The sequence below is a fragment of the Leptosomus discolor genome, chromosome 3, assembly GCF_034619465.1.
Source record: "Leptosomus discolor isolate bLepDis1 chromosome 3, bLepDis1.hap2, whole genome shotgun sequence".
Classification (NCBI taxonomy): domain Eukaryota; kingdom Metazoa; phylum Chordata; class Aves; order Leptosomiformes; family Leptosomidae; genus Leptosomus; species Leptosomus discolor.
In genome coordinates, this window is record NC_141393.1 from 26,511,169 (window position 1) to 26,529,496 (window position 18,328).

The 18,328-nt window shown below is 47.4% G+C and overlaps 1 protein-coding gene across 1 annotated transcript in view; it reads right to left on the reverse strand.

Annotated features, from left to right (window-relative positions):
• The window catches only part of FLVCR2 (FLVCR choline and putative heme transporter 2), a 29,480-nt gene extending 12,689 nt beyond the window's left edge, over nt 1–16,791 (reverse strand). The window contains exons 1-3 of the mRNA XM_086462975.1: nt 16,249–16,791; nt 4,021–4,162; nt 2,672–2,812 (exon numbers count right to left, since the gene is read on the reverse strand). Coding sequence (XP_086319101.1) covers nt 2,672–2,812; nt 4,021–4,162; nt 16,249–16,791 — 826 coding nt within the window. The remainder of the gene's footprint in view (nt 1–2,671; nt 2,813–4,020; nt 4,163–16,248) is intronic.
• Between the last annotated feature and the right edge of the window lie 1,537 nt (nt 16,792–18,328).

Genomic DNA, 18,328 nt, shown 5'->3' on the forward strand with positions numbered 1-18,328 from the left:
TCACTAGGAGACAACACAAACTGCAGTGCCAGGACATGGAAGTATGGCAGATCAGGACAGTCCCTTTACCCACTACTGCTTCACTTCCAAGCTGGGCATAAACATAGACCAGTCATTTGCATATGTCTACTTCTCACCCAGCCAAGAGGGCACCAGCCTTGTGGGGACAGCCAGACACTGCTCTGGTAGCTGATGCTGTCATTACACCAGCTTTACAGCAGCTCTGTGATGCATGGAATTTCCAAGAGAGAGAAGAGCCCCTGCTCCCAAGGCGGGCAGAAAGCAACATAGAGTTGGCAGCAACACTTGGCACCAGGGTCAGGCAAAATACTCTAAGGATCAAGATAATGTGCCAAATGCGCATTTGTGAGGGCTCACAAAAGTTGTAGGCATTTCACATGTCTCAGTTGCTCAGTGAAGTTTCTCTGTGAATTACAGCTGTTTGAATGCCCATAAAACAGGCAAGGGTTGTTTCCAAAGGGGCAGTACCTATCTGCCCATGCAGATGAGGAAAACCAGAACTAGTAGTAGCTAGGAGCAGCACATTTGAAGGTCCAGCCCCACCTGATTCATTAGCTAGTTACCATGGTTTGCTTGTAATGTGCTGTAAATGAACATTTTTGAGACCTCACAGTGTCTCCTCTATTTTACAGAGGCCAGAAAGGGGAAGTTTATTGCCTATGGCTCCAAAAGGAACCCTTATTAAGACTCAGACTAGAATCCAAGTCTTCTTTAGCTAAGCACCCTATTGCTTACATGCCAGACTATTGGTCTCCCTCTTCTTTACCTTCGTCATCCTCCAGGACAACGGCTCCTTACACAGATCTCGCTGCCTTGCCTCCTCTTTGCTGCCCCATCACCTTTCCAAATGCTGATTCTTTGGGGCTGTCTCATCACTCCCACTTCACCAGCCCTTCCCACATTTTTCCTGCCTGCTGCCTCCCAGTAGAAACATGCTCTCCAGTGCAGAGCCCAACCCAATAAACTCAAGAGTTTCTTAATGCCCACTCCATGTTATGCCTCAGCTTTACAGAAGCAGCATCAGCAGCCTATGAGATAAGGCTGTCTGAAGGTCTTCCTAAAAATCAGTTCACTAGCACTAACATAGCCGCAGTGCCACCAATGTTTCCAGCACTGCAAGTCTTACCACAGGAAAGAAGTTGGCAGCTGCTGCTAATATCAAGACCTTAGAGGTCTGCAGACCAGTTCTGACCTGGCATCGTCTAAGGACCCCCATTCTTTCTACAGCAAGTGGAGATGAACAAGCAGCAGGTTTCCCCCTCTCTCCCCTGACACTATGCTAATACAAAAGAGAAGCTGCAAGTATCTTCATGTTAGCTAGGGAGGATGACTCAGTTGCACTTCTGTGGCTGCAGATGTCTTAAATCTTGGCCAACACAACTTTTGACTTGACTAGGAAAAACTGTCCCCATTTTAAAGCCAGACTAGTTAAAAAAAAAGTTTCACTGCATAGTTCCTCTCTCTGAGTAACAGTCAAGCTGGAGATTGACATGAGGCTGACACAGAGAGGAACAGAATAAATGCACAGACCAACAGGAAAAGAGACTGAATTATGAGCCACTGAACAGCCTTTCTACATTGTTTGTAACTGCCAGGAGGGAATTATCCCAGGCAGGTCAGATTATAAACACGCGGTTCGTACCAAGAGCCCTCCTCTCTCCTCTAGGACTTGTTTACACTTATTAGAACAAATGCTTTCCCCTTTCTATTCCCTGAAGGGTAAGTGCAAACTGAGCACGACACAATCCAAATTTTACACACGATCTGCCTGACAGTTTTTCCTGTCTTCACTTTCTGACTTTCTGAGAGGACATCACGTAATATGGGGGGGGGGGGGGGGGGGGGAAGAAAAAACCCAGGAGCTGCAATGCAAACCAGCAGAACTGAAGGGCAACCCAAGAGGGGCATTTCTAGAAGACTACTGCACTGAGAAGGGAGAAGAGATTACAACAACCCCAAAGACCATTAGCACCCTCAGCAGGTACGAAGCCACCATCTCACTCTCTCCCACCTCACTACGCATCCACTAGCTCCTTTAGGCACAACTGCTGGCAGCACAGCATAACTTCAAGCAGCAAACCCAGTGTGCAAGGACAGATGGCAAAAGATGTTCTCCAGTCCTTCCTTCCATTTGCTTCACAGGGACTGCCAAGGAAGCTGATGCAGTCTGCACATCTGCATGCTCCACATGTCCTCCACTGGGATGCCTGGTAGCCACACTCTCGCCTTGAGAAATGACTTTCACTCAGTGCTGTGACTTGCATTCAGACACAGCTCCATATATTTCTTAGGTAAGCATTTAGATTAGTTCATTGCAAGTAACTAGCCGACTAGGAAAAAAAAAAAAAAAAAAACAGGATAAGGAAATCCCCTGAAGGCAAAACAGTCGAAGACTGGTAGAACAGTAGTGGGGGCATATTGTCCTCTGTGTGATTGCCTTGCTTTTGTTCTTCCCTAGCCATTTGCTTGTAACCACAGCTGAATATTACTGGGCTAGAAGGACTTCTGGTCTGTGGCAGCACAGCTATCCTTATGCTCCCCTAAACAACCCAGGCAACTTAGTGCCTCAGCAGAGCATGGAGAGGGAGGGAGAAGCTAAGCTAAGCATTTGTAGCAGTGATAACTGCACAGAAGAAAGGCCAGACCTTACCGTAAGTGACCATAAGCAGCAAAAAGTTGGCATTGCGGAGCAGACGGAGGATTGATTGCACGTAGGAATACTCCTCTGTTGGTCTCGACTGGATCAAGGCCTGAGCTCGGCTCGGAGGGTGCGGGGGCTTCTCCTTGAAGACTGAAATGAGACACAAAGTACACCTGTTTGTAACGGCGCAATCAGGGAGCCTGAGCACACACTGTGGGTAAAGCCATTTGAGGGATGGCAGACAGGTTAACAAAATCAAGTGTACAAAACGCACCATCATCCTTAAGCTTCGATCTCCATGCGTGAACTTATCCAGAAACAGGAGAGAACAGGATGCCTTCAACAATAACTCCTGCCACTGGGGAAACACCTTGCCTTCAATTAGCTTTTTGTGTAGGCAGTGTCTGCCAGCAACAAAAGAGATCTCAGGACTAATGTCTCCAGAAGGACGGCCAGCCAGCTGCAAAAGTGTTGCAGAGTTACAAACGCAAAAGTGAAAAGCCAGCTGGCAGAGGTGGCCTGGTGCCCTGCAGTGCCCAGGGAGCAACGACATATGCCAGGTTTTATTTCAGGCCTGGCAATTCTTAGGCTGGCCAAGGCATCTGCTGTCCTTAACTAGCATCCAGAAATCCTGGTCAAAGGCAATACTGCTGCACCAGGTGCCAGACAGCCATTTTTGTACCTTGTCCATTCCCTGTCCCAATTTCTTTAAAGCCTACATCTGATTCAACCACCAGGCAACACAAACAAGCTGGCAAGAGCAGCCTATTAAAAAAAAAAAAAAAAAAATTACATGGAGTTCAGCAGACCAGTTCTGCTCTCCAGTGAGCAAAATAAAGATCTGGCTTCCGCTTCACATGTTAAGCAGGGGAATTGCACCTCTGCTGTCCTGCTACTGCCCTTAATGCTTCCTTCTCTCCACTCATAACTGGTTACATTTTTTTTCTCCTGGGAATAGCTTGTTCCTGTGATGCCATATAACCTGCCTCTTTCTCCCTACCCTTAAGAGGTAGTCAGGTCTGAGACATAACCCATGGCCCAGCACCTTGTTTGCAGGCAAGGTGACTGTGAAGCTTGGAAGATTTCTGTTGGTTTTTAAAGGACTTACTCATGCCAGGGTTTTATCACGCAGGCAATCAAAGGATGAAATTAACGATTTGGCAGGCTTACCCAACCTTTTGTACTCCCTTCTGCATGTGCTGTTCATCAAGGGCTTGAAGCAGCAAGATATGGTATTGCATGACCCTGTCAGCTGCATGCTAGGACACATCCCCAGATGACCTCCCCAGCCCATTTCCTAGCACACAGTCCCCTCACACACACAAGCTGATCTCAGTCCCACATTCCCACCTCCTTACCTATGATGACCAGGATGAACAGGGCTGTTGCCACGCCTGCAGTCATGAAGAACATGATGCTGATGTGGTAGGCCAGCTTTTCCACATCCTCCACGTTAGGAACCAGAACTGGAGGGACCAGAAACCCCACAGCAATGCCGAGCTGAGCAGGAGAGAGAGGGGATACACAGAGGTGTGACATGGAACCAGAACACTGCCACCACCCCACAGCTCAGCCTCCTGATGTCCAGTAAGAAGCCTAATCCAATTTCACAACAAAGGTGAAAATCTTCTTTATCACTCAACAATCAAGAGATAAAAGCCAGCTGTCCATTGCAATCAGGCCACAAGAGAGGTCCCCCCACTACACTCACAACTGTCAGGATATTCAAGGCAAGATTTTACAATAGAATTGAGCAGAATGAATACCTGCCTCCATCAAAGTGGAGGTCTTGCTTCCCCTGCCCTCCTCCATGCATGTATGTTCCTGTCCACACACACATCCCATTCCTTATCTTGCACCTGCTCTGGTGCTGGCCTGATCACCTGGTTATCCACTTTTCCTCATTAAAAATGCAGAAAACAAGACTGTCAAAACCTGCCACAATTCTTTGCTGGGTTAATGAGTTGGACTCTCCCAAGACAAGGCTCACCCTATGACCACTAGGAGAAACTAGAAAACATCAAGGTTGAGAGTGAAGGAAGGGCTGACAACATGCATCCTGAACATTGAGGCTATGTGATGAGAGTGGGCAACTGCCCCTGGATAAAATCCTTGGCTCTGAAAGGCTACAGGAAGAAACCACTGCAGCTCTGTCCTCTACTGTGCCAAAAGCCCCACAGGTTCAGCTGAGGAGCTCTTGCAGTAGCAGCACATACTTTCGTGAGGACATTAGGACTTTTAACTCCACAGCTATTTCTCCAGGACAGCAACAAGGAGCTGGTAGCAGTGCAGGCTTTGCCACACTGCTAAGTGGGACTGACAGCAGCACAGACCTTCAGTGTCACCCTCAAATGGGGTGGGGAGAAGAAATAGCTACTTTGGTGCTTAGGAGCACACTCTTCACAAAGTGGAAGCCAAAGTACACTCAGCACATTCATGAGTACTCTAAACACAAGAGCCTACAAAAGCCACTTTTCCCCCCCTTTGTGTTTCACTGTTTGTGGCTTCATTTCAATCACCATTTGGTTCCCAAGTACTGTGTATTAACCTGTTGCCCTGGCCCTTCCCAGCACTTTCAGCCCTCTCAGACATCAGAAAGAGAGTCATGTTCAAGCTCAGTTCTTGCTGGCTCTCAAGGCTCTGCACACTCACCCTTGTTTGGGGCAAAACCAATTTTTTGTTTAGCAACATCCTCATTTTTGCTGTTTCCTGATTTAAGCTATGTTTGTTGTTGTGGACAGGGACAAGGTACACACAAGAGCCTCCAACAGATGGAAAGACTAAGAAAGCATCCAATAAAGTGAGTAGCTGCATGGCCACGCATCCATTCTCATCCTTGCTTGAAACAGAGATTTCCAATCTCTTTTGCAGGCTGTACCATTTGCCTGGAGACAGGAAAGCGCTAACAGTACCAGAACAGTGCTAAATGAACTAATACAGACTAGCAGCATAAAAAAATCCCACCCACAGTGGTTATTCATGCTACACCAATACAGCCTCTATAGAGCCACTGGCCTCATCACACATAAGAGAGGAGGTAGGAGTATGCAAAACATGGAAATGAGGCTTTAGCCAAATTAAGCCCATTGCATTTACCATTTCCTTATAGGAAACATTAGATCAGTTAGCACCACCATGACCAGTTGTCCCAGGATAATGGGCTGGAGAGGATACTGTTTATGCCTCACTGATGACTGAACAGCAGCAAGACAGCACCACTAGCCATCTACTGCCCTACAGAAGGATTCTGCAGTGCTCAACATCTTCATAGTCTCTGGAAAGGGTCTATTACTCTACAGGTATGGAAAGCAAGGACTAAGAAAGACGAGGACTATGCTGCCCATAAACCATATCCAAGCATGTCAGCATACAAGTAGAACGACCCAGGAGCCCTGTAACTCAGACAAGAGCTCAGACATGTTGCCTGGGCTGCCTTCTAGCAAAAACTCCTTGTGCTTTCTGCATGCTTTCTCTGTTGTATGTCCATGTTTCTGGGATGCCAATGGACTCAGTTTGGAAGACCCACTCACTGGCCAGGATCAAGATCACAGAACAAATACATTTCAGGTGCCATATCAGGTAGTTGGGATAAAAACCAGCTTGTGGTGTTCAGCTTCAGAAAACTCTCCACAAACTCCCTCCTCCATCCAGCTGGTGTATTTTTGAGACTGGAAGAATGCTTATGTTTCAAACAGAGCTATCTGCTAGATTCAGACACCCTATTTAGCTTACAAACAAGTAACTTTCAACCATGTCTGGCCAAGCTTCTGTGTCAAACAGTGCCCTCCACTGGGACCTGGAATAGCCTGGGTCAGGATCAGCAACAGGCATCTGTACTTTGTTCATTCTTGGTGCTGGGACATCACAGACAGCCAGTGGGAAGAGTCACCAAGAGATTACAGATGTGTCCCACCGGTTGAGGGCACTGTCAGGAATGAGAACATTTGGGGGCTGGTTAAAAAGGCTGAAGACAGACACAAGTTGTGCTGTTCCAGATAAGTTGTCAAGGACTGAAAAAGCTTAGGAGGAAACTTAAGAGACCATTAGAAAGGTTGAACCTTCCTAATACCCACACAGCACAGGCAGCCTCTGACACAGGACTAAACTTGCCAGAGCTCAACTTTGTTCAGACATGGCCTATCCCCAGCCTCTCATCACAGTGAGTCAGGTCTGCTCTCCTCCTCTGCACTGCCTGCTGACCCCCGAGACTCACTACCAGCAAGCACAACCTAGAGGTTTCAAGCTCTGATCTTCATTAAATTGCATGCCTCCCCCTTCTCTGCACAAGGGAAACAAGACTGCGGTTGCACAGAAAAGGCAACTGCACCAAACACAGATGCTCATAGAGATCACTCCTAGAGGGCAGAAGCCTGTTTGTCTCTGGAGCACATTTATTTTGCCCTGCTCATGGCCAAAGTGCAGGCCTGTGGCTCCAGCATGCCTGCTCAGCCCCGGACACCGCCACACTGGGCTTCACTCCTATCTCCTTAGCATTCCCAATGGTTCAAGCTTCGAGGAAAAGACTCTCTCAACGTTGCTCCTTTCCATTCGAGGGAAGAGTCCTACTAGCTCTTACATACCAGGTCTCACGTGTGCCCCTTCACCCTTTACCAAATAAGGTCTATAAACACCTTTCTGGAAATTGCTCCTTTGTCTTATCAGTTTAATTCTTGGAAGAACTGGGCTAGATTCCTGTACTAGGTACTTCTTGGCTTCCTGCTCTCTGCAATCACATGCTAGCTAGTTCCACAAGCTGCTGAACCACAGCAAAACAAGAACAGGAAAGGAGGACAGATCCATGCTTTATTCTGACCTCTGACATAAGTTTCTCCAGGACCACAATCAAAATTCACTCTTTTCAGGTCTCCCTCTAGCTTCTCCTTCCTGAAAAAGGATCCATCTGATTTACCTAGCAGAGAAGGTATTGAGAAACTGTTTACAAATTGTTCAGAAGTCCTACCATCATTGCTTACCCAGTTGGACACAGACTTACTCAGCCTTCCTGAACACTGCTGTTGTCTTTTCAAAAGACCTGAACAATTTTTCTAACCATATATGGATGTTTTGTCTTCTCTTTTCCCCTCCCAAAAAAGGAACCACCTTTATCCATTAGGAGTTTGTTAAACCTTTGAGAAGGACTAGGTGGTAGAATGAAAAAAAAAAAAAAATCCCAGCAATCATATCAATAGGAGCTACATTATATATTTCAGAAGTTATTAATTAATAACTGATGTTATTAATCCTGTGAAGATGAGGCCTCTTGACTAAAACTGAAGATTTCCTGGAGTATACTCACAGACCTGGATTATTCATACCATATTTAGCAACAAAAATAAGCTCTTAACAACACAACGAGTATTATGAAGCACACAGTTTACCTTTCACAAGATTTTTAGCCTGGTTCTCAGCAGGCCAGTGCCCACATCACCATCAGACCAACAGACAACACCATAACTGGTTAACCAGAAAATTTAAAGCTGCCTTAGCAAAGGAAAAATAACTTTTCTCTCTTCTCCACACCTCTCACATCAGGGCTGGGAAAATAAAGCAATGTAAAAAGAAGGTTGGTTCTTCAACAGCCTGTGCTACCCTCCTTACAGAGACTATCAGTCATTAGGGTTCATAGTACAGCCCCTCTCACCAGCACACAAATTAGCATCTCCAGCCTTTGTACAGGCAGAAAGGTCTCCAAGACCTATATAGATAGGCTCTAGTACCCAAAATTCAGCATATCATTCAGGATCCCCACACCCAAAACACATAACACTGTCCTGATCTCAAAAAATCTCTCCTCAGGCACCAGGAGGTTGGCACTTTATTTTAAGGTGGCTTTGGGGTAATTTTTAAACAGAATACCAGGGAAGTCAACAACTACAGCAGAGTACACTGCTAAGATGACTTATTCTTAAAGGCTGATGAAGGATAGAAGGAATGTATTTCCTACCCAAATTTTGTCAACAACAAACAACATCATATTCAAGATTCAAGCGTATACAAGAACAGGCAAGAAACCCAAGATTGTATAAATGTACCCAAAGTCTTGAAATGGAAAAGGGGATGTCTGATTTAAGTTTAGCTGTTTGTATACTAAGAGTCTGCTGAAGGAAGATAATCAGTGCAGTATCAGCATAAAAACTGTCAATGAATGCTCAATGGAGAAGTGGGTGTCCACCTTAAAGAAAACTAAGAGTCAGCAACAGGAATACATAAGCCCTACGAAATGTCATCGGTAAGCACAAATATTGACAGAGGAGACCACCAAACCCAAAGGTCAATTCAAGTGTCAAAAGACAGAAAGAGAGAGACGGTGCAAAGGCAGAAAAAAATACAGCAGTGAGAAATTTCGACAATGCCCTTGCAGGCTAAATAAGCATCATGACAGGGATGATGCAGAGACTGCATTTTTGGATTCCATAAATGCTCTTTTCTGAGGAGAACCTATAAGAGGCAGCACAATTTGTGATTTAGACCTAGAGCAGCACAGTGTGACCACAATCAATATTACAGAACAGTTCTGCACTGCACTCAAATGCAGCTTCCTTGCAGCAGCAACAAAAAATAACACCCTCCAAAACACTATGGCAATATTTAACTCGCATGAGGGAGCTGCCTAAAAGGAAAGAAGCTTGTTAAAAGGAAATTAAAAAGAAAAGGCAAGAAATCAAATGCTTGTAAGTGTCATAAAGACTGTGTAAAGACACTGCATCAGAGGCTCAGTGTAAGCCTAGAAAATATTAGTAAAGGATTTTAGAACAGAATAAAGGAACCACAGTTAAGTGTAAAAAAAAAAAAAAAAAAAGCCAACAACCAACCAACACACCCACCCACCACCCAACTCAAAATCTGAACATTATTCCTTTGAGCAAAGAAAGAGAGACAGCAAACTGGACCAAGCTAAATTAAAACCATAATTAGGCCAAAAAAGGCTGCAGAACAACTTTACAAACTAAGTCAAGACTCTTCAAGCACAGCAAAATCAGGAAGCCTGCCAGAAAGTCTGAAGGGCCAAAAGATGATCACTGTGGAAGGAGAACATTCGAGAAACTTAACGAAGTCTTGCACCAGCATTCACAACATTATATTCATGGAAGGTTTTCATATCAACAGAACCTCTTCACATGGCAAAAATCTGAAGCATTACCAGTGGAAGATCTTAATCAATTTATTTCAACTCATTTCTCCTACGAGGCGTCAGGACCAGACGGTATTCATCCAGGAGTTCAAAAGAACAAGTCAACAGAAAACCCACTACTTGCACACAAACACAGCAAACTACTAACTCTGCTCTGTTACCAAATAATTCACATCAGGAATGGAGGAAGGGAAAAACAAAGTGATTTTTTTTTTAAGAGGCCTGGCACAGGCAGGAGACCCAGGAAACCCCAGGGCCAGCAGCCCACCAGTTTGGTCAAATGGGCAGGAACTGTAGCAATCAAAAGATTGAAGTTTACATGTTGATAAACACCAATACAACACACTTTCCAGACACTATGATTTCAACATAATCCTAGCAAGTTCCCAAGCCAAGACTTTGGAGAGTTAGGAGGATACACTCCTTTTTCACTGTCTTTCCCTTAAGCACTTGTCACTGACTGGCCTGGGGCTGCCTGACAAGATTGGCCTCACCTAGGCCAGATGCTCCTCTGTTCTGAGGCATTGTACCTTTCCAAAGGAAAGGCTTTTGTGAAAACAAAAAAAACAAAAAAACAAAAAAAACCACACAATAAAGGGCTTCACCTGCTCTAAGCAAAGAGAGCTCATTGCATTTGTCAACACACCATTGGAGCTACTCTACCTTTCCACTCCCAGAAGAGTGACTTTTAACAGGGCTCACATTCATTTTGATCTGGGAATCAATCTTTCATATAGACCATCCACAACACCACCACTCCAGATCAGCCTGGAGAATAGAAATAGGAGAATCTAACTACCCACTGCAGACCTCTTTTTGAGGGATGTTTGCGAAACTCTATCGAACTCAATGTTTTAAAGCATGAATAAAACCAACATTTCACCCATACCAAAGATTTCCCTCCTAGCAGCCCCACACTGAGCCACTCACACAGTGCCACTGCCAGAAGACTTCTGAGGGTCACACCAACCCAGTTCCCTCCAAGGCCATACCTCCATTTCTAATGGAGCCTCCTCCACTGCCTCCAAAAGCAGGGGAGCAGGAAAGATTTGTTTAACTGCTGAAGAGACACAGTCTCAGTCTTGAACCATTTACTTACAATGCACAGCACTACCCCTAATCCTCAACATCCACATCAACAGAGGAATATGGAGGTGAGGAATCCTCTAGAAAACCAGAGGAATTACCTGCTTTGGAAGACTGATATTTCAGTTGTTTCAACAACTCAGCCCTGCTGTACATACTGATTTATCTAGTTTCTGACATATATGTTTAAGCCTGTAGGGCTTCACATTTTCAAGATGTTCTTCAGACACAATAGTAGAAATAGGTTTGGGGTTTTGTTTCAGGTTGTTTGAAATTATACTTGATTCTAACAGAACTGGCTTCAGATACTGAGAGCTTAAAACCAAATCCTGTAAGACTACCCAAATGAATAGTGAGAACTGACCCAACAATATTATCACCAGGGAAGCCAAGGTTCTCGGTGAAAAGTCAACAAAGCAAGCCTACACACTTGTCTCTCCAAAAATCTTACAGACAAAACACACAAGCCAAGTACAGCAACATCCATGCTGTTCAGTTACAGATGAGACTAGATCAGGACATCACATAGTTATCCTGTAGGGCAAACCAGTGCAAAGATGCAGAACGTAACTGGTAGTGGCAAAAGGACACATCTGACAGGTGGGAGGAGGGGAAAGTTGCACGGTTTGCTGGATCTGAACAATGCGCCTCTTGTTGCAGTAGGAAAGCCCTTATGAAGGGGAACAGAAAGGCTCTCCTCACTACGTTGCTTTTACATGTACGAGAGGGGAACTTTGAACCAAGCTCAGTTCATACAGTACCCGTCCCAGATAGTTCTGCCAACATAATTAAATGAATCAGACCTGGATGTCCATTTACCCAGGGAACCCCTTTGAGGAGGTACCTATTCCAAAGCCCTGGGCAACACAGCCTCTTCCTCTACTCTTGTCTGTGTGACAAAGCTCTGGCCTGCGGTACTCCCTCCTTTTCCAACTACAGGTGCCTCCCATGCTATAACCATGACATTTCACAGGAGCAGCTAAACTCTCTGACTCTATAATTCACGTATTGCAATCTGCAGAGAGCCAACAGCCACCCCCTTCTCACACCCTGTGACTCATACTGCACATCAGCTTCCTAATCCTTTGCTATCAGCACAGGTCCCAGCTGCCTTTCTATAAAAAAGGCTACAGTAGAATTGATGATACCCAACTGAAGAGCTAGGTAAAGCAGAAGCTGGCAGGTCCTGCCTAGTAAGCTTTTGCATGGATTGCTGTCCAGAACATGCTTCTTCCATAACACTGGCAGCAAAACCAAAAAAGACTGTTCAAATCCAGCTAGTCAGGAACTCAACTACATAACAGCAAACCAGAGATCAGTCATCTATCTTGCAGTGTTTTAAGAAGCAGAAAGGCCAAGTTGTGAAAGGAAAAATTATAATCCAGGCCTTGTGATAAGATAGGGCTTAGGCTCTTCTTTACTCTGTCACTGATGTGAGAGATAACTTTTTTTTTCTCTCTCCAAACTGCAGTTGCACAACCAAAGCTCTTCTGGAAGCAAAGCAAACTCCCTTCCTCATCACACTTCTGCTTCTGTGGCATCATCTCATACTGCTTAATATGATGCAATACCATATGATGAAGCTTACTTCTCTATGCAAGTCATTCAGGGCCTCTCAGCCTTGAATGTACCTTCTCCCAGTTTACTGGGAAAGAAATGCAACACAGCAAAATGACAGCAGTAGATAAGAAAAAGTAAAGCAGAAGAGGGGTTTCAGCTCTGACAGCTACCTCAGCTGCTGCTGGAATCCTCAGTCAGGATATAATACTTTGGTCAAGGACCTACTACAGTCACCTAACATAGCCAAACCCAGGGGATCCTGCAGGGCAAGTCCTGAGGGTGCCATAGGGCAGCCCTTCCCAGCAAAAACACTGCAGTCATTCATCTAACTGCCATGCAACCTCCTCATAACCCAAAAGCTGACTGCTTCTGTGACGGAGAAGGGGAAACTGCCTTTGGTGCACAGCTGGGAAGGGAGCACCAGATAAAATGGGTAGAAAAATTTCATTTCAGGCTCCCGTGTTCATTTATAGAAACTTAGGCATTCCTGGGAAAGCCACGTTGCTATTTGGCCAGCACACCCTCCCATACAGCCACATCCAGGATCTTGGAGAGGCGGCCACATAGCACTCTTTGTGACTCAAATGCTCTGATCCACCCTGCCCTTCTTTACAAGGGGGAGAAAGGAGCCAGGACTGCGGAATGGCAACCATTAACTACTGCAACGACTAGCTCCTCTTGGTTCCTTGCTAAAATCTTCTCTATTCTAATAGCTAAAACCCTGGGAGATATAAGGCCAAGCTACAGAGGGATGCGAGGCAGACCACCACCTGCCCCTGTTTCTAACAGGGATCAAATCTCATCTGAAGAGACGGGGAACCTCCAGCAGGGACAGAACAGCCAAAGAGATCTAGAAGTCCACTCGAAGACAGGAATTCCACAGGACGTGCTCCATTTCCACAACACTTCTTAGACTTTCAGATGCCGCCTTCCCTGAAAGGCGAAAGGTACAGAACAGAGTTAGCAGTGAGGCATCAAACAGCAGCACATGCTCAGCACAAACAGCACCGCAGGCTCACCAGCACAAAAGCAATGGCCATTCAGATGTTGCAGACCAGATTATTTGGCAACACCCACCCCACCCGCTACCCCATGCAGACTCTTTCCTCCAGTTCAGAACAAGTGGAAAGGGCCCACTAGGAGCAAAAGAGCACTTCCCCGAGTTGCATTCACAGCTTATCACCCAGTTTGTCCACTTCAAAAGCCATCATCCAGTCACAGCTAGAGTCACTCCCAGCAGTCTGCAGAGAGCACCTAAAAGCTCTGCCCCAGGCAGTTTCTGTTATGGAAGCCCAAAAGCTCCTAAGTTATATGTCAGCTGCATCAGGACAGACTCCACCTGAAGATCAGTAACATGTCGCATCATTTTTCCCCAGAAGCAGAGATTTATATGAAGCTGAAGTTTTCTTTCCTCTCACAACCACATCAACACCTTTTATCAACCCCTGCTAAAAAATGAAGGGGCAAAATTACAGCAGAAAGATCACCTAACATGCCTGCATCATACTCCCAAGCCCATCAGCTGCTGTTTCTCTTTATCAAAACTGCAGAGCCAGGGATAAAGTCGCTTTCAATCAAAAAAGTAACAATACCAGCGGCAAAGCAATACAAAGTCACAACATAAACGTTCTTCCATTTCCCCTGTGCAACACAGTGACACTGCTCCGCTCCCCGATGCAGCTGGTTGCAATTCTTGATGGAGGTGGACATCGGTGCTTGGCATTCAATGATAATAATCATCGTAACAACTCATGACAGAGTTTTCCACCCTGAAGTTCTGTAACTAAGTGATGTGGCAAGGAAAGGAAAATCATACAACTGTAGAGAAATGAGCATAGGGAATAATTTGCCATGCTGGCATACTGCAATTACAAACCCACTGTATTACATCCTTTGCTAACACTCCTTAAAACAGTCTTTAACTGCAGAGTCAGGAAAAAAGGATGCCTCTATTTCTTCCCCCTGCCCAATATCACCAGTGAACAAAATAGCTACTTTTCATTCACTGTGACTGTGCACCTCAGGACCCTTGACTAAGGGAATGAATATGTCCTTCCTATGGAGCACGCCCTGCCTTTAGTCATTGCCATTTCTGACTTCTCCAATTCTCTAAAAGGAAAGTCTGGGCTTACAAAGCAAAGGTTATGTATGTACCAAACTGAGGTCTCATTGCCACGTCCGTTCAACCCCCAGAGCAGTGTGAAGCACCAAAAGTGTAGCCAAAGTTTGCTTTTCACCACCGTTATATTAACACGCTCCTTTTAGGATGATGAGGATACCAGACACACATATAGCACAGGCTGAAAACCTCATTGTTTGGATTTCTTATGCACCCTGTTGAGTAACTCCACCTGAATAATTTTAAAAGTCTGACAGACAAAACGCTCAGTTACTTATTTACTCCTAAACAAGCAGAGTGCTCATGCCAAGTTAAATGCCTTCCACTCTGAAGATTCATTTAAAACACAGAAAAAACAGCCCACTCGCCTGGGTGATAGGAGTGAAGAGGAAAGCTTAGATTCGCTCAGAGAAAGATAAGCGTGTTTTCTCTTGCCGAAAGATGTAAACCAGAGTCTCCTTAATTGCCTAGTGCTGTTCCACAAACTTCAGTTCCTTAAATACCATCTCCAAGCATTCACCTCTTTTTGCCTCAGCAGTACCTAAACAAATACAGAAACCCAGGAATGTGGGGAAAGCAGACCTCAAACCCACTGCACACAAAGTTATCTGTGAGGAAGAACCGTGCATTAGAAACTACCTGAATTGCAAACCATTCAAATCTGAAAGGCAGCCACCCACAGCCTGAACCAAAGATGGTCCAGGGTGGTGCACAGAGTCATGTCTAGGGGAGTACGTTGGGTCTCAAAGCAAGGGGCACAGGTCCAAGCCTAGCAGCTAATGCTGTGTTCTGCTTCCCTCTTCTTCATGTCAGTGTTAGAGCCAGACTCACTTCGCTTGCTTTACATTGCATCAGTATTGGCCTAACTGCTTCATGCAATGGGGATGAGTGGGTGTTCCAGTGCAAGGGTCAAGAAGCTATTTCCCTGATCCTTTCAAAGCTGTGGAAAAATTTCTCTCCTCTGAGCGCCAGCTGGCTACAAGAAAAGACTATCAGAGCTTGAGCAAGTGTGGGTCACTGGCCTCTCTGACCTGCCTCGATACAAGAGTGCCTGGGGAGCTTACCTCGCCCTAGCCTGATGGAAGGTTTGTTTCTTTTCACAACAAAAGTGCTTTTAAAAGGCACGAAAGTGCTCAAGTCCTTTCCGTCCGGGGCTCAGTGATGAGTACGCTTTTCATTAGACAGCTAATCTCCCTTGTCCCATCTAGTTATCGGCAGCAGGAGGATACTGCAGTGTCAAGTCCAGATGCAACTGCAGATCTGAGGTTTGCAGGACACTGCTGAAAGCGCATTTCTCAGTGCCACGCATTCCCTTCCAGCCCATCCATGGTTCTACCGAACCATACTAGACTGGAAATTCGCAGCAGGGAGTAAGAGGGCACTGGAGAAGACCCTGAGCCCAAACACCTCTCAAAGCCAGAATCATACCCAATCCCCATGCTGCCCCCAACTTCGTAGACTTAGGCCACCACCACCAGCCCACCGCCTAACGCAGCTGCATCCCTCTAGGTACCAGCTGTGCTTCCCAGGGGGGAATTTCGTGTAAGCGCCTCTTATCTCCGCTGCTCCAGGCCCCGTTCATCTCTTTCCCCTCCCTCGTTTGTCCCCTTGGCACTCCCGGTCCCCGGCCAGACAGGCGACAGCCCGCCCCATGTGCCCGGCCAGCCGGGGGGGGCGGCCGCCCGTTACCTGGTTCCCAAAGACAGCGATGGAGCAGGCAGTGGAGACCTCGTGGGAGCCAAACCAGACAGAGGCGATGCGTGAGGGCATGCCCAAGATGAAGACCTGGGCCAGGGAGCAGATGACCTGCCCCAGGACGGTGATGGGGAAGAGGTGCGGCTTCAGGCTACCCAGCTTCACCCAGGCGCCCAGGGCGTTGAGGGCCGAGCCGAGCAGGGCGATGAGGCGCAGGCCCCTCTTGTCCAGCAGCCAGGCGACGGGGAAGAGCAGGGGGATGTAGGCGAGCATGTAGCTCATGGAGAGCCAGTCGATGGCAAAGGCGTTCACGCCGTAGAAGTGCACGAAGACGTTGTTGATGCTGCCGTACTGGATCCACTGGAAGGCGTTGCACAGGGAGTAGCTGCTGAAGAGCAGCACCATGGCCCAGCGACGCCGGGACAGCCGCACCTCGGCGGCGGCAGCAGCGGCCTCCCCCCCCACCACCACCGCCGCCACCGCCGCCGCCGCCGCCGCCACCACCCCGGGCGCCCCGGCAGCCTCCTGCCGCACCATGCCGGCAGCGCCGGCCGGCCGCCCGCCCCGGCCCGGCCCGGCCCGGCTTGGCTGGGCTCAGTTCGGCTCGGCTCCCCGCTAGCACCCACCTGGCCAGGAAACCCCGCCCGGCCGTCCCTGCCGAGCTCACTGCCTGCCGCCGCCCCCGGCCCGGCCCGGCCCGACCCGGCCCGGCGCTCCCCGCCCTCCGCCCCGCCCCGCCGCGGGGGCGGGAGGGCGTCCCGCTGCCCGGGAGGGGCACGGCCCCCTGCCAGGCCCCCTGCCCGGCCCCGCCGGGGTACCTGTGGGGCGGCGGCCGCGGCGCGGGCCCTGCAGGAGCGCTGCCCGCGCCGCAGCAGGGGGGCCGCCACCCCCTCCCCACGGCCACCACCCCCCCCGCCATTTCCAGGCCCCGCCGAGCGTCAGCAAGGCCCGGTGCAGGAGAGACCTCGGCCGGCAGGGCATAAGCCGCAGGGATGAACAGGACGCGGACCGACCCAGAGCTGTGTCCTGGGGGGAGGCGGGGCGGGGGGAGGGCAGTGCCTGACCCAGGCAGAGATACCCGGTTGGGCGCCTGGAGGATGAACCAGATTTGGGGTTCATTTGGGTTGGCTTCCGACGGTTTTTGTCATGACATGGCACGCTACGAAATGAAAACATCCAGTGAAGTCAAAATGAAAACATCTCAATGTGACTGAAGCAAAAGAGCCAAAAGTGATGTTTGTTTTTATCCCCGTGGGGAACTTGCACTTAATGAGTCAGCTCTCGTTTTCCCTTTACTTGAGCAACACGCCGCTCTGACAGATTTCTGCCTGGAGATCACTTATGATCTACAGTTCATTTAATTAACATCATGCTATCCTATCTGAATTGTACAAATGTTGCTCAGCGTGAGCTTTAAAATGTGGGCTTGGTTGCATGGTAGTGTTGTTTAGCTCTCTTCCAGCATTAAACATACAGCTCAAAGTTCGCTTGGAAAAATGGGAGCAATGACCTGTCTGTAGGATGTTGTATTCCTGAAACAAAAACTTGGGTCAGAGAATGAAAAAGTGAAGTTTCTCTGGCTTGTATTTACTTTGTGGAATGCTGTCAGGGGTTGCTGACGCTGTTCTCTGAGTTATCCACCTGACTACTGCCAGCAGCAAAGGCAGATGCTCGGCTTTGATGCCTTTATGTTCTTATTTCCCATGCAAGAAAAAAAAAAAAAAAAAAAAAAAGCTTTGGAGAAACTATTCCAAGGAGAGCAAATGTCACCTTAAGTGGTTCTTGCTGTGTATCCTCACAGAGCTCACTTCTCGTCACCAGCTTGGGTTTCCTACTCCCAGCAGAGTGGCAGGAGCACAGCTGGAGCCAAGCAAAGCCAGTGCAGCCTTCCCTATAGGTACTCTGCTGAAAGCACCGCAGGGCAGAGCTGCAAACCTTACTACTCGCCCCCCCTCCTCAGCCTGCAGTTTTGCCAGTGAACCTCCAGCCTCACTGGGATGCTTGTTATCATAGTACAACATAACCATAATTAGTCCTTTTGCATAACAAACAAGAAAGGCAAATTCAGAAGCAA